The sequence below is a fragment of the Vidua macroura genome, chromosome 2 (genome assembly GCF_024509145.1).
Source record: "Vidua macroura isolate BioBank_ID:100142 chromosome 2, ASM2450914v1, whole genome shotgun sequence".
NCBI classification, from domain to species: Eukaryota; Metazoa; Chordata; class Aves; order Passeriformes; family Viduidae; genus Vidua; species Vidua macroura.
The window spans coordinates 2,777,021-2,793,579 of record NC_071572.1 but is presented as its reverse complement, the minus strand read 5'-3'; the positions used below and the strand labels follow the sequence as shown (position 1 = coordinate 2,793,579).

Genomic DNA, 16,559 nt, shown 5'->3' with positions numbered 1-16,559 from the left:
TCACAAGGAGGAAAGACACTCCATAAAATTAAATTCTATTATTCTCACTTAATAATGTTTCAAACATGAAGCCATTTTCGTGTCGTTTGAAAAGTAATTGAAGATATCCCAAGATAGATTACTCCGAGCTAAAATTCCCAACAAGGTTCTTCTTTGCTTCTTGCTCATTGAATTTGTACTTAGTGATTGAGGAGCTATTGCCTTCAAGGATGTGTCAATTGAATTACCAGGGATTTGCTACTTCAAAAGTAAGAAAGCTTCATAAAATGATGTGTAATGGATATAATGGACGTGAGCTCTGATCCACAGCTGATGAAATACTGGCAGAAATTTGAGCCAAAGTTTTGGATTACCTCAGCAGATTCCTGGTGTGGTGGTGAACAGCACTTGTGAGCTGACAGAAGTACAAGAGACGCTTTAGCCATGCAGGAAACAAAAATAAAACCTTCCCTGAAGGTTGGGCAGGCTTTCAGAGGGACCGTGACAGGCTGGAGAGATGGGCAGAGAGGAACTGTCTGAAATTCAACCAGGGCAAATACAGGGTCCTGCACCTGGGAATAAATAACTCCAGGCACCAGCACAGGCTGGGGGTGACCTGCTGGAGAAGGATGTGGGAGTCCTGAGGGACACCGAGCTGTCCCTGAGCCAGCAGAGTGTCCTGGGGGCTGGAAGGCCAATGGGATCCTGGGGGGACATCGGGATGGGCACTGCCAGCAGGTCAGGGGTGACCCTGCCCCTGTGCCCAGCCCTGGAGGCACCTCTGGGTGCTGTGTCCAGCTCTGGCTCCTCAGCACAGCAGGGACAGGAGCTCCTGGAGCTGAGCAAGGGCCTGGAGCATCTCCGTGCCCAGGAAAGGCTGAGGGAGCTGGGGCTGCTCAGCCTGGAGAGGAGCCCCAGTGAGAGGGGCCTCAGCCCTGGCTGTCCCTGGCTGTCCCTGTCTGTCTGTCCCTGTCTGTCTGTCCCAGTCTGTCCCCGTGTGCAGGAGGGCAGAGCAGCCCCAGGCTCTGCTCCAGGCCCAGCAATGGCCCCAGAGCCACGGGCAGGGGCTGAGCCCAGCAATTCCTGCACAGGAGGCACAACTTCTGCCCTGGGCAGTGCCCAGCCCTGAGCAGAGCCCAGAGAGGCTCTGGGCTCTCCTCCCTGGGATATTCCAGAGCCATCTGGACACAGCCCTGTGCCCTGGGCTCTGGGATGGCCCTGCTGGAGCAGGGAGGTGACACCAGTGACCCTCTGTGGTCCCTTCCAGCCTGACCATCCTGTGACCCTGTGAAAATAAATATAATGATCTCATTAATCAGTGTCAGCTGAAGCCAACAGCCACTGGAGAGGGAGTTTCAGGATGTGCCCTTGTCCTTCCATTAGAAAAATCACAAGGAGTTCATCCACTGTCTTGTCCAAGAATATTCCATTACGAGACAAGTGACCTGGGAGCTCAATGTTTTGATTCCCATCTGGAATTTGATTCAGTCTTCTCCTGCTTGACTTTGAAAATGTTATTTTTGTGCTGCCTGGTTGTCACTCCTGACGTCTTCTCGTACCCCTCTGACAGAAGCATGGCAGACTCAGCAGCACAGGCTGTCAGACAAGGAGAGTTTTATCCAAAAATGCCTGATTTTCTTTGGCTGAGAAGGGAAAGACTAACATGAAAGCCACACTTTCCGTGTGCCCCTTTAAACCCATAAATGTTGCGACAGCATGACAATAATTTGAGATTAAATTCAGTGCAAGGCAGGACATCACAGCCTCAGATATTGTAGGATGGGACAACCACTCTTTTGTCTGAAGGAAGTTGATAGAAAGGAAATCACTTTTTTAAAAGAAAGGAAAACAACTCCATTAGAAAACGAGTTTTCATCTTCTTTCTTACACCCTCAGTTGAATGAAAGACCTCACAAACAATGCAAAAGGTACAAAGCAGCATTTTAAATGGCCCTTTTTGCTAGCTGAAGTTATCCTGCTTCACTTAATTTAAATTTCACGCATCCCTCCTTGCGCCACAACATCTCCTATTGCTGGCACTTAGGAAAGTTCACATCATTTCAAGTATGAAAAGCAGAATTTGCTGCTCTTTAGGCACCCAGAAGTCAGTAACCATGTGAGACATCCACACAAAACAAGAGCAGGGTCTGGCTCTGCTGCTCCTCTGAGTTTGTGGAAGATTTGGGTTCTTCACCTCAGAGCAGGCACTGGCAGTAAAGCCCATGGATTCAAAATTCCCTGCAGAAATCACTCTGTGCTGACTACAGAGCTATGAAAAACCTGAAATATGAGCATCACTGTGTTAGGAGAGATAAAAAATGAGTCCTGCTTTTCTTGATGTGTTTTCTGAGGTGGCAATTCTTGTTTACCCAGCAATCTCCAGAGGAAATACAACCACAGCCAGCCCTTAAAGGCAACTCCTGTCCTGAAATGAAACATGGTGTTGTTTGCTTTTTTTTATCTTGTTTCGTTTTGTTGTTTGCTTTTTTTTTGTTGTTGTTGTTGTTTTGTTTTGTGGTTTGGATTTTGGGGTTTTTTTGAAGGCAGCAAATCTCACTTTGCTGTCAGTCTGTGTTCAAACTCACATCTGCTAAAATCAGGAATAAAAGTATGTTTTAATGTTTGATTCTCCCCCAAGTTAATCTGCTAGAACTCATTCTGTCAGAGAGGGTGGAATTCCTTCTTTATCTGCCATCAAAAAACAAATTTCTTAGAGGTATTCTAGCTCCCTTAAAATGTTCCATTTTGAAGAAACAGAGGAGTGGAAAATTTTTCTTAATTTCCAGACCTTCATGGGTGCATGCATGCACATCCTCATGATCATTAGAGAAAGGGAAAAGGACAAAATTTTATATAATAATTTCATGGAGTCTGAAGATCAAAGGTTAATTTTTTTCAATAAAAGTATCTGGAAATGAGATGTAATTTAAAAACTGTTAGTATTCAGAAATGGGATGCATACAAACATACTTTTATCTGCTAAAGAAGGAGCACCAGAACTTCAGTAGTCCTGGGCATTTCTTTTAAGAAAAGTCAAATAAACTCAAAAACTTTTAAATTTGTCCTTTGATATTATATTTAATACTTTTACTTTAAAGTGAAATGCCATTCAAGTCTCCTTTGTCATGAGACTTGATCATTAGTAAAAGGTATTTAATAATAAGCAAGCAGAAAGTAATAATATTTAATATCAATTTGTTATTAGTCCAATAAATCCAGCCCTCCATCTCCAGGGCTCAAATTGATCTTTCCCAATGGTTCACTCCTGATAAAGTCTGAGTTCTGTAGCAAAAGGAGGTGTTTTAAGGTCACATTATAAATCACCACAGACACAAATTCCTGATGGTTTTCAGAGTGCTGTGCTTTCCTTCGATGATTAATGCCATGCAAAAAAAACTTCCACAGAAACCTTTTTTTTTGTAAAAAAATGACACTCTTGTGCTACTTCTTTCTTCCTTCCTTCCTTTTCTTTTGCTTTCATAGCAAAGCATGAATCTGAAGCTGGATTCTACATTATCAGCATGGCTTAGGGCATTGTCCTCACTCACTTAGATCCAGGACATAACCTTAAACCTTTCTTTTCATATAAAATGCTCTCAGGGGTGTATGAATGCAGTTCTGAAGCATTATCTGCTTGTTTCATGAATACCATTAGTTCCTATTACTGTGACATTTGAACCTTTTTCTTTTTTTCAGCAGAAGTCCAACTTTGTGAAGTGCAAGTAGTGGCTTGTTTGGTATAGAAAATACTTTTTTAGGTTTTTTGTGCCAGATAAAAGCCAGGACTGGGATAAGGTATTTAGGAGAGAGGAGAGGCTGTGAGGGGAAGCTGAGGGAGCTGGGAAGGGGCTGAGCCTGGAGAAAAGGAGGCTCAGGGGGGACCTTGTGGCTCTGCACAGCTCCTGCCAGGAGGGGACAGCCAGGGGGTCGGGATCTGCTGCCAGGGAACAGGGACAGGAGGAGAGGGAACGGCCTCAGGCTGGGCCAGGGCAGGCTCAGCTTGGCCAGCAGCAGGAATTTCCCCATGGAAAGGCTGCTCAGGCCTTGGCAGGGGCTGCCCAGGGAGCTTTGCAGTGCCCATCCCTGCAGGTGTCACCTGGAGGTGGCACTCAGAGCTCTGGGCTGGGGACAAGGTGGGCATGGGGCACAGCTAAGACTTGATGACTTTGGAGTGCTTTTCCAAACTCAGGGATTCTGGGATTCTAAAGTAGAAGTGGACAGACCTCAGTTCCTCTGGAGTTACGAAATGATCCTGCCCTTGAGCAGCCTGGCACCTCTGCAGCAGGGTCTGCTCAGTCACGTCCAAAGGGCCTTGGAAAACCACATTGTCCTGCCAAGTAACACCTGGCAGGGACAGTTCGTGGCAAATGAAACACAAACCCTGTGAGGAACCACTGAGGGAGCTCTGGAAGCTCAGCCTGGAGAAAAGGAGACTCAGGGCTGACCTCAGCACTCTCCACAGCTCCTGAGAGGTGGCTGTGGCCAGCTGGGCTTGGGCTCCTTCTCCAGGAACTGACAGAACCAGAGCACACAGCCTCGAGCTGCACCAAGGGAAACACAGGCTGGGTATCAGGAAAAAGTTTTTTACAGAAAGGTGATAAAGTTGTGGAGTGGCTGCCCGGGGAGGTGGTGCAGTCACCATCCCTGGGTGTGTTTAACAAAGCCTGGATGTGGCACTGGGTGCCAGGGTTGAGTTGAGGTTTTGGGGCTGGGTTGGACTCGATGGTCTTGAAGGTCTCTTCCAACCCAGTGATTCTGGGAATTCTGTGATTCTGTGAATTCTCAGCTGGTGGAGTTTTTAGCACAGACGCAGTCAAAGAGAGATGTCACCACGCTGACTCTTGTCCCCAGTCACTCCAGCAGCTACTGAAGGTCCCCCTGCCCAAAACACTGCACCTTGTCCCAAAGCTGAGATAAGGAGCTTCTGTTTGGGGAAACACCCAATAAAGTGATATTTTTGTGGAAATTCTCTCCCTTACTGAGGTTTTTTGAGGACAAAAGAGCTGAGATCTCCTCACCCATGGCCCAGGAGAGCCACTCTCACAGCCTTGGAACACGTGGAGAGGTGGGGAGGTGGGACTCAGCCACCAGAGTGATCAGAGGAGTCACAACAGCCCCACCACATCCTCTCAAAAACACTTAATTGGAGTTTCAAGAGCTTTGCAGTTTTCATTTAGCCCAAACTTTGGCTCTGAAAGCAGGAGATTGGGCCCAGCCTCGATTGCTCTGGTTGAGCCGTGCTTTGGGTATTTTGATTTTCACCAGATTCAAGGGCTCTTGATTGAGCAAGCCTCTGTCTTGGCTACAGCAGCTACAATTGTCTGAAAAGGGAAAAAAAATCAAATTAAAAACAAGAAATAAGGCAAGGAACAAGAGACAAAGACCAGTGTGTTTGCTTGGGAGTCCCTCAAGTATCTCAGTTCATCTTGGTATCAGCCCAGTGCCACACCACACACTCCAGCTCCCATAGAAAATCTATTTATTTCTAAATAAGTGCTTTTTTCCTGCAGTGTAAAAGTGGTTTGTGGGTTGTTCTTTTGTCAGGAAGGCCTAACACGCTGGAGTATTTTAGCAGAGAGTGAAAAACAGGGGAGGGCTTCCTCCTCCGTTATCACTTTGAATAATTTCAATTTCTCCATCTAGATACACACAGATAAATAAATACAAGCTTCACACTTCATAGTAGGAAAAATTGAGAAATTACAAGAAAAAAAAAAAGACAAAAAGCCCACAGAGGTTCAGGTTATTTAGGAGTGAAGTTATATCCCTAAATAAAATAGAAATATATAATGGATGAATGTCCTCCCCTCACATTGCCACTTGCACTCAGGTGTATTTTTATTTCTATATTACATATATATATATATATTTGTTTTTCATTTTGTCTGTTCCCCCAGGAGAAGCCCCAAAGAGAAACAGAGATGGCCAAATTGACAGAGTCGATGAGTGAGTACAAATAGGAAGTTCAACCACTTTCTTTTTCCATCTGTCCCCCTCCCTCTCATAAAGCCACAAACCCGGAACGCAGTGCTTGCACCCAGGGATCTCATTCAGCCCTGTCTTCACTCCCAAATTCACCATAAATCATTCCACTCCTAAAAAAAATAAAAGAAAATAGGAATCCCCAGAACAAGGGCTGCTATTTCCTTCATGCACTGCTTAAATCACGTCTATTTGGGCTTAAATCCAGCAAAGAACCTGCTCCATGTTTGATTTTGTAAGCCTGAGGGTTTTTTTTTTAAATAGAATGTAACTAATTGTGGATTTAATAAGTGCCTAATTTACTTGATTCATGTGTTCCTTTACAAGCTTACAGAAGGTCACTCTAAATCCAGTGCAATTATTCAGGATTGTTGCCTGTGCCACATTCATCCAATGGGAATTATGGAAAGTGTTGTATCTGGAAAACTTTCAGTTGGTTTCTCTGGTTTGTGAGAGGTTTGTGTTGTCTTAAATGTGTGCCCAGCAAGAAATAGTTTGTATTTTTGCCATATTTTGGGATCTAGGTAATGGAGTAGTGGCTGTAAGCTTTTGTAGCTGACAGAATCAGGCTGGATAATTTATTTGTGGACAAAATCTGGAGACCATTTAGGGTGAAATCCTGGTAGATCACTGCCTCTTACCCAAATTTATCAGCTCCGAAGCCTATGGAAGCTTAAATGAATTGACTCAAAAGGGAGAAATATTTCACTCTGCTTAACCAGAGACCACAGAAAGACAGAAACACAGATATGCACAACTTGTTTATATCAGAAATTTCTTCCCAGTTACTTTTTTCTGCTTCTGTACAGAAGGCCTGTTCCTAGGGCAGCATTTCCCTGACTTTTTACTCTTCCCAAATTCTTCGTTACCTTTTGAAATCATTCCCTGTATGTCCTTACCCATGTCATTGCAGGGCAGAACCAGCACTACAAGCTATAGAAAAATGATTTCAGTATCAGAAACAGCCAATCCCACAAAAAGGTGCAGCAGGCCTGGGAGATCTCAAAGATCTTCTTGTTCCAAACCTCCTGCCAAGGGTGGTGGGCAGGCCCTGGCACAGGTGCCCAGAGCAGCTGGGGCTGCCCCTGGATCCCTGGCAGTGCCCAAGGCCAGGTTGGACACTGGGGCAGCCTGGGACAGTGGGAGGTGTCCCTTGGTGGCACTGGATGAGTTTTAAGATCACTTCCAACCCAAACCATTCTGGGATTCTGTGATTTTAAATTGCTGCAGTATAGATATAAAAGTATAAATATATACATGTGGCAAGCACATTTCTCTCTCTCTCAGGATTTTTCATAGAGGTGCACAGAGAGAAAGAAAGAGAAAACAATTCCTATTCCTGCTCCTTGTTTTTCCCATGTGGAATGTGTTTGGAGAATTGTTTACCTGGGGTGATTGCTTGGTTGGATTCTGGTGAGGATTGTTTGAGCCTGGTGGCCAATCCAACCCACCTGTGGCTGGGCTCTCAGAGAGGGGCACGAGTTGTGAGTTAGATTTGGTAGTTAGAAAAAGTAGGTTTGTAGTTTTAGTATCTCCTTTAAATAGTATATTAATGTATTATAATATAGTTATAATAAAAAATAATTCAGCCTTCTGAACTGGAGTCAGATATCATCATTCCTTCCCACTGGGTTCGCCTGCATTTTACAATATATATATATAAAAATAAATATTTGTCCATGGTGCAGCCAAGCCGGGGTGGTAACAGAAGAAATCACAAAACTACAGCTTAGCAAGGCCCAAAAGGACAATGCCACCTGGCCTCAGAGGAACCCTCTGCTGTAAAAATGATATTTCTGCTCTTTTAGTCTCTGTGGATGTCCAGCATCACCCCTAGAAGCATCCCAGGACCCCATCAGGTGCTGCTGGATGTTGGATGGATGTGTAATTATGTCCTGATGGATGGAACAAAGGAGGAACTTCTTATCAAAGGTGGGAGAAGATAAATGATAGCTCCCAGTTCATTAGGGACTTGCTGGACTTTGCACAACCCTTCTTAAACAAGGTGAAGGAATATTGCCAAAAAGTGCTCAGGGAAAGCAATCAGACCCTCTGAGTGCTCTGAGGAGCCAGGGGAGAGGCCTGCAGAACACTTTGTAACTGATTGGGAACACAAGGCCAAAAATGCCCTGTGCAGTTCAGGATGTCTGTTAGTCCTGCCAATTATTTCATCTGACTTCTTTGAGACAGATTGATGCTTAAGGGGTTTATTGCTGCTTTGTGTGAGGATCTTTTCATACTTCATGCAAGGCTTTTATGAATTTTTCAGATGATTTCATGGCATTTTAAAATATTTTTTAATAAATCCTAGACAGCATTGCAAGGTGTAAATAAAATACTTAGTGAATGTACAGCAGTACTTATTTTAAAGCTGGTGCAGAGTAAAATGAGATAAATGGAGTAGATAAATGGACCTCTGGCTTGGACTGCAGGTGCTTTTTTCTTGGAACTGAGAAAATAAAGAAGGGCATTCAAAGCCTGAGACGGTTTCAGAGACCTGGAGAAATGGCTTGACCACGGTGCCAATATAACAGAATTATTACTTTCCTTCCTGTTTCACCCAAGAGCTGCTCTCCTCTCTTCCTTCTGTTCACATCTTTGCAGAGCCCCAGGAAAAATCAATCCCCTTCCCTGCTCTGCTCTGTATTTTCTCCCTCTCAGAACACCCTGCTGAAGTTGCCAAGCACTGCTCTCTGCCCCTTCTCCTCCATGAAGATTTTCTGGATCTTTCTGCACTAATCAAAGCCCCTGGACCTGAGATTCACATCACACCACACACCAAGAGGGAGACTGAGAGAACACTGATGCAGAGGTTGTTCCAAGGCTGTTATATTTTTCCTTTTTGCCACCAGGAATAAGTCTGTATTTTTGTCACATTTTGCATTGCCATTCTCAGAGGCTCTGTCACATTGTAGGGAACATTGGTAAGGAAAAAAATTGCATTATTGTTTTATTTCTCTCCTCTTTCCATGGAACTTTTATGATGATGGAAAGAGATTAGGTATCATGACAGAGCCTTGTACTTGAGATCTGTTTTCCTTGAAAGTTTTAAAAAAAAAAAAAAGAGGGGGAAAATAATTTTAATACAACAGTTAAAGTACAAACTAGCAAGAAATGTTCTGCTAAATTTTTCAGGATAGTCCCTAAGAGCTGATACAGAAGCAGAAATGAATACCAAATAACACCACTCCTTGCCTCAAGTTATTATTTTACAACTTTTGCACAGAATTAATAGAAAGCCACCACAATTACACTGAGCCCCAGGGAACTGTCCAAGAATTCCTTTATAATGCCTTAAAATCCATATGCATTTTAAAATTTCTTTATAGCCTGAATTAGTCAATTTTCCTCATATAACCTCAGCATACTTAAAAGCTGAGCATATCCAGGAAGCCAAGAATGAAATTATTTTCCTTGCAACTTTTGTTTTCTTCTTTCCCTGCTGTTCTCGAGCTCCCCATGCCCCAGTGGTCATTTTTAACCAAATTTTTAATCCATCCCCAGGCCTGCAAACGGCTAAAGCCCAGCAGGGAAGGTAGGAGAGCAAATATTTAACAGCAGAGGAAGGAATCAAATGTTCATCCTGACCTATTTGTCCAATATGAAAATTTTATTTAGAGAAACATCCTCCACAGAACTCTCCAGTCCTCAGGAATGCTCTGTGGAATGAGCACTACAAGATGTTTAGTGAGTAGCCAAATATGTTGGTGTATTTAAGGAAAGTCATTTTGAGGCTGTCAAAGCTCTCAGCTTTGCAGAAACGTGGATCTGGTGTGCCATGGGATGTGTGCCATGAGCAGGGGGCAGCTGCTCCAGGCTGGGAATGGATGGGAAATGGGCAGGGCTGGGTGTCTGACACTGACATCCAGTTCAGATCTGCTCCCCCAGCAGTGACCAGCTCTGTTTGCTCTGCTGCCAGGTCACTCCACACACACACACACACCTGCCTCAGGACAGCCAGAGGCAGCTGAGCTGCTTTAAAATAAGGTTGCTCCTTCATTTGTTACAAAAATGTGAGCTCCAAATGTCCGTGGATGTATTTCCACAGACAGTGAAATGATGAATACCGAGACCTCAGATGACTCCAGATAAAACCTTCTGATTTATGGATGCCACCAATTTTACTCAGGAGGGGGTAGAAAGAACATAAGCCAACTGAAGGAATTTCAGGGACAGACAAACCCCAGGAGAGAGTTGGATTATCATGAAGTGCTTTTCCATAATGTTTCTTTTCCTTGTCTGCAGTGTCTGAGCCTGAAGTGTCCCTGTTGCTCTCTCAGATTTGTAGGGAGAGATTATAAAGAGAAAAAATATTTCTGCTTTGAGTTACTTGAAAGTCACAGCATTTCCAGATTTATGTGTGCCAGGGTAGTCTGGAATTTTTTTTGAGCAGTTCTGATGATTTAACATAAAACACTCATTCATGTGTTTTATAACATACAAGAAAAACGTGTGGTAAATACATACCCTGGCTGTAGGACATTGTAAAATGCCTACTTCCTTTTTTCCCTCCAGTACTACACCTTTTGTCTTTGCCTTTTGTTGTTTCCTGGGCTGCATCTACAGAGTTGTTGACAGGAATTTAGAGGGAGACACTGAACCTGTGCTCAGGTGAGAGCCCACCTGCAGAGCTGCCCCAGCCCTGTCCCAGCCCAGGGAGGAGCTGGAGCTGCTGCAGAGAGCCCAGAGGAGGCTCCAGGATGAGCAGAGGGCTGGAGCAGCTCTGCTGGGAGGAAAGGCTGGCACAGCTGGCATTGTTCACCTGCACAGGAGAAGCTTTGGGCTGAGCTCAGGGTGGCCTTGCAGGGCCTGGAGGAGCCCCAGGAAAGCTGGAGAGAGACAGTTTCCAGGGGATGCAGGGACAGGACACAGGGAATGGCTCCCACTGCCAGAGGGCAGGGCTGCATGGGAGATTGGGAATTGGGAATTGTTCCCTGGCAGGGTGGGCAGGGGCTGGGATGGAATTGCCAGAGCAGCTGGGGCTGCCCCTGGATCCCTGGCAGTGCCCAAGGCCAGGTTGGACACTGGGGCTGGAGCAGCCTGGGACAGTGGGAGGTGTCCCTGCTATGGCAGGGGTGGGATGAGATGAACTTTAAGGCCATTCTGTGAGTCTGTGATTTTAACTTTTCCTGCTCACAGCAGTCAGTGGTGCAGCAATGCTGCCCGGTGTGAACACCACACCCTGTGCAGGTGCAGACCAGGCCTTTAAGAGCAGATCCTAAAGCCTGACTTTCATCTCCTCAGTCCAGAGCACTGATTATTCACTCTCAGTAAGCATTTCTAAGGACAAACTTCCAGCTGAACATTTTACACTGGTATCAAGTGCCACCCATTTGCTACAAAGTGCAGATTCTTAAAATGCAAAATTCAAAAGCAAAAACTCCAAAACACTTGGAAAACTCATTCAAGAAAGACATTTGCCTGTGCTTGAGGGAGTAATTTATTTTGAAAATATCCAGATGTCCTCTGGTTATCCTTTTTTTTTTTGAGGTGTGCCAAGAGCAGAATAGGAAGGCTGGTTTTCCCACAAGATGCATTTTCCTTATCTCATGTTCTGTTGTTGCAGTTATTACTTGAGAAGAAGTTTTCTATCAAATATTAAGCTACAGATGGAAGTGATACATCTAATTCTTGTTGATTCAGTACTGCTTATGTAGGTTGCTAACATTTATTTCCAACTTAACTCCCTAAATCTTTGGTCAAATTTGAATTACAAGTAACCAGGATATGTATGATTTTATTATTGTTGTTATTTTGGTTGTTTCAGCAGAAATTAGCTGATGCTAATACAATCAAAAGAACAGAAAGAACACTGCTATTATTAAATGAAAAAAACAGTTTATTCTTTGAGGCAAAGGTCAGGTTTTGAGGGGAGAATGAAATTCTAAAGCAGGAATTCATTATGCAGGAAAGCAAGAATTTTATTGTCACAGTGATGCACTGACAGGGGCCTAGAAGAGCTGTGAACTTATTTATGCAATAATTAACAAAGGAAACTTCTCTTAGGCAGGAAGATGATTGACATCTTTTCCAGTTTATCTTTACCTTTTCCAGATTATCTTTACCTTTTCTCTGCAAGTGTGAAGGACAAAAATTGTTGGTTTTTTTTTTTTTTCCCCAAATGAAAATCAAGACTCTCACAAAGTCATTTGATTCTAGAAGCTTGGATTTTTCAAAAACATATTAAATTTTGATAGCACTGCTAATATTCCTTGGCTAAGCTAAAAATCTTTGTGAAAATTAAATTCCAAATCTCATGGATGAGATAACCAAGAGCTGAATTATGAATTAAGTAAAAATTTCTGGTTTTCTAGTTAGGAACAGTGATTACATGCAGGCTACACTGGACTTCTTCTCCCTGAAACAGAGTATTTCCTGTTCCTTCCACCTTTATGTATATTTTTTCCTTTCTTTTTATTAGCTCCAGGTCACCCATTGCTAAATCACTCACTTCTAAAATAGAGGCTGCAGTCAGGCTGCCACTATTTCAAAATTCTCAGTGTTCCTTTGCATTCCTGTGGCCCACAGCAGAGTCAAGCTGAGTTTTCCAGTGCCATCCTTCCCAGGACATTTGGGATTTGATTCTGTGCTGCATCAAAGTTGTTTAGGTAAAAAGGTTTTAGATAAAACACTTTCCCAGCTTCCCAGGACACTGCTCCCTACAGATCCCAGTCCCTTGTCCTATTGCACCAACATCTTCTGAAGGGAAAATTTGTGACTCTGGATGAGTTTTGGTATGAGATACACTTAGGAATGAGATGGTCTTCAGAGGGAAAATATATGCCCAGGGGGGTTGGAAATTATAATTAATTTAAGCATGTGCAGAAATTTAATCTTGAAAGCTGAAGTAATTTCAGATTTTAAGAACCAGATTGTGAGGACCTTGGTCAAAAATGTCAATTAAGTGATTTAAGCCTCTACTGAGACATCATTTTCTCATAATACCCAAATAATGTGTGTGTTCAGTTGTGGGCTGGGGAGAATTGCCCCCTTAAGTATCCCTGGAAGTGTTCAAATCCAGCTTGGAGCAGCCTGGGACAGTGGGAGGTGTCCCTGCCCATGGCAGGGGTGGCACTGGATGGGCTTTAAGGTCTCTCCCAGCCCAAACTATTTCATGATTCTATCTGGGGTTTGGTTTCATAATCTTAATGCTCTTCTAATGCAGAGTTTAAATCTTCCAGAGGTGCCAGCCAACTTGTTCAGCTGGAGAAGTGAACATTGTGCAGTGCTGGAAGAGCAGCTTCCACCTGTAAAGAGCAGGAAGTTCATACTCATTCAGGATAAAAAAAAAATCATTAAAAATGTCTAATCAATTGTCTCCACAGAGAGCAGATGAGTCAAATTCGAGGGTGAAAAAAAGGATCAATGTTTCTGAAAGCTGTAGAAACCTTTCTGTACTGGATCAAGTACTGGATCTGTACTGGATCTGCCTTAACAAGCAGAGAAAAGACCAGAATGGATTTTAGTTCTAGGAAATAGAATGTGAGGGAAAGCAAAGAAAGCTGGTCAACAGCTAAGGGAAAAACAAACCAGAAAGAAAGAAAAACCAAAAAGCATTTGAGATGTACAAGTACAGCTGCTAAACAAGTAGTGTCATAAAGTATTGGATTTTTAAAACCTTGGACTTTGAAAATTGTTTGCGAAGGCGTCCAGAATCAGTGACTGGAAAATAACTGTAGAGCATGGCAAGATAAACTATTTGATGTGAAAGAGAAATGTCCAACTTCATTGGAAAAAGGGCCCAGTTGCACTTTCCAATATAAACAATGAGATAAAGGTTTTTTCAGTGTGTTTTGGACAGATGTCTTTTAATTGCCTTTTAATTGGCTATTAAATTAATCCCTAAAGCTGGACTATGTTCTCCCTGTATTTTTTACCTGCCTTCATTGCTCTCCAAACATTTGACAGGGGAAAACAGGGACAATATTACCCATATTAAAGGCAAATAATGCCTGGAAGTGTGTGCACAGAACACATTAATTCAAAGTGTTATTGCTGAGTGACTGCCCATACTCACAGCTCAGCCTCTTCTAACTTTATTTACCACTATTCCTTTCACCATAAAATATCTTGAACCACATGGAGGAGAAAACCAGAAAGACTCCAGTGGGAGTCATTCCCCACAGTGAGAGAGCTGTTAAAATATAAACCAACAAGAAGGCAGAGACCTGCAAGGTCTGTCCCCTTCTGAGGGAGCCCAGCACAGCTTTCAGAGCCAGGGTTGGGCAGTGGGGCTGTTCTGCTCCTCAAAAATCAGTCAATCCCTGATTTCAGCATTGCTCCCTTTGCTGTTCCTGCCCAGGAATGTCTCACAGACTTTTCTCTCTGCAGGAAAAGGAGGACACAGCTGTGTTCACCTGCTGATCCTCACTGTTAGCACTGCACTGAAATTCTGCCACGTAATGAGAGATTGCTCTTTCTTCCTAAATAATTCCCCTATCTCCCTTCTTCAAACATTTGCCAGCTTGCAGAACCTCTCTCTAATCACCCTGTTAGATTTCATAATCCACATCAGCATCCAGAGCCTGCAGTCCTGGTGTTCTTTGCTGAACTCCCCCCACTTTGTCATCCTCACACTCCATAAGTACATTTATTAATGCACATACCTGTCAGAAACATAGCGCAAAACAGAAAAGTTCATCAAAAATCAAACCCTGTGTTCCTTCAGGGCAGACACAGGTAATTCCAGCACAGCTGGTGGTAATGTACCTCACACAGGTGCACTTCTTGGCCCCCCTGGCACCACTGAGGTGCTGAGGCACCTCAAATGCTCAGTGCAGGAGACTGAGCTGGAGGGGCTGGAGCGTGTCCAGGGCAGGGAAGGGAGCTGGGAAGGGGCTGGAGAATTCCTGAGGGAGCTGGGAAGGGGCTGGAGAATTCCTGAGGGAGCTGGGAAGGGGCTGAGCCTGGAGAAAAGGAGGCTCAGGGGGGACCTTGTGGCTCTGCACAGCTCCTGCCAGGAGGGGACAGCCGGGGGGGTCGGGCTCTGCTGCCAGGGAACAGGGACAGGAGGAGAGGGAACGGCCTCAGGCTGGGCCAGGGCAGGCTCAGCTTGGCCAGCAGCAGGAATTTCCCCATGGAAAGGCTGCTCAGGCCTTGGCAGGGGCTGCCCAGGGAGCTTTGCAGTGCCCATCCCTGCAGGTGTCCCCTGGAGGTGGCACTCAGAGCTCTGGGCTGGGGACAAGGTGGGGATGTTCTGTGAATTCCATCCCAGCCCCTGCCCACCCTGCCAGGGAACAATTCCCAATTCCCAATCTCCCATCCAGCCCTGCCCTCTGGCACTGGGAGCCATTCCCTGGCTCCTGTCCCTGCATCCCCTGGAAATTGTCTCTCTCCAGCTTTCCTGGGGCTCCTCCAGGCCCTGCAAGGCCACCCTGAGCTCAGCCCAAAGCTTCTCCTGTGCAGGTGAACAATCCCAGCTGGGACTCTGTGACATTGGAAGACTTTTCCAGCCTTAAGGACTCTGAGATTCCATGATCTGGGAGGTCAGATCTGACCCTGCTGCCTGACTCCAAGTGTCCCTCCATGTCTTCAGGCAGCTCACACTTCACCCATGGAACAAAGGGAAGCTGCGTCTCCTCCCACTGCCTGAGGATGAGTGATGGGGAGATGATTATGCTTCCAAATCATGACACTTTCAATTACCATTTTCCTTCATTCACAAGAGCTAAATCACACAATGATTGTCACTGTGTGACATATTTATCATTGTCAGGCTGAGCCTGCTCTCTCTACATCACAGGATTCCTCTGTTTCTCCCGGGATCCTACACAATGAAGTCATGTCATGTGTCATGAAACATTTGCTCACCTACCTGCAAACCAAAGGACAACAAACAACATCACTCCCTGTCCTTAGAAATGGCACATTTTTCTTGAGGTTTAAAACCTATACTTTCACTTGACAGTTTGGGTGGCAGTTTACATTTCTTCTTCTGCTCTGTGTTTTAGTATTGTTTGAGTAGTTCTCTTAATGACAGGTAAAGAATAATTTCCTCTGAGATCTCCTGGATGGTGTACTGGCAAATTTTCTTTTTTTTTTTTTTTTTTAATAAAGCAGAACAGAACTATCTCCAGACCTCCTACTAAGTTAGCTTTCTATGGCATATTGCTCTTGCATGCAGTTGAGTGTCTTTTGGTGATAACATTATTATTTAGGGGAGTATTACTATTTAAGGAACAAGTAACTCATGCTGGTGCACTAATTTGTGGGTGAAGGCTGTGTATTTTTGGAATCCATTCAATCATGTGTGCTGGGCTGTAATGTTTCAAAGTGAAATCTTGAAAAGCACCATACAAACCCCCTGAAAGTGAACAGAAAAACTCCTGCTGCTTCTCTGCCTCCTAATTTGATCAGGTGCCCGTGATCATAACATGAAAAGGAAAGGGAGAGGTTCATGAACACTGCTAAATTATTTCTTTATCCCAATAAATTTGAGTGGGTAGATCCCAGTGAGGTGTGACCTCACTGATTGCTAGTTAGGTATATCAGGGAACAAGAGTTTATCCAGAAAAGTTGTGGATTTCCTGGAAAACTTTAGGGCCAGGTTGGCTCTCCATGAAATATTTCACTCCTGCAAGTTCCTATTTTGGACACCC

The 16,559-nt window shown here is 44.2% G+C and overlaps 1 protein-coding gene across 2 annotated transcripts in view; it reads left to right on the top strand.

Annotated features, from left to right (window-relative positions):
* KCNJ6 (potassium inwardly rectifying channel subfamily J member 6) overlaps positions 1–16,559 on the top strand; it is a 163,586-nt gene that overhangs the window by 45,714 nt on the left and 101,313 nt on the right. The window contains exon 2 of one of the 2 annotated variants that reach the window (XM_053970597.1): positions 5,877–5,925. In XM_053970597.1, coding sequence (XP_053826572.1) covers positions 5,901–5,925 — 25 coding nt within the window. In that variant the 5' untranslated portion in view covers positions 5,877–5,900. Of the gene's footprint in view, positions 1–5,876; positions 5,926–8,758; positions 8,774–16,559 lie in introns of those variants that run through there. The other variant, XM_053970598.1, reaches the window with a different exon arrangement.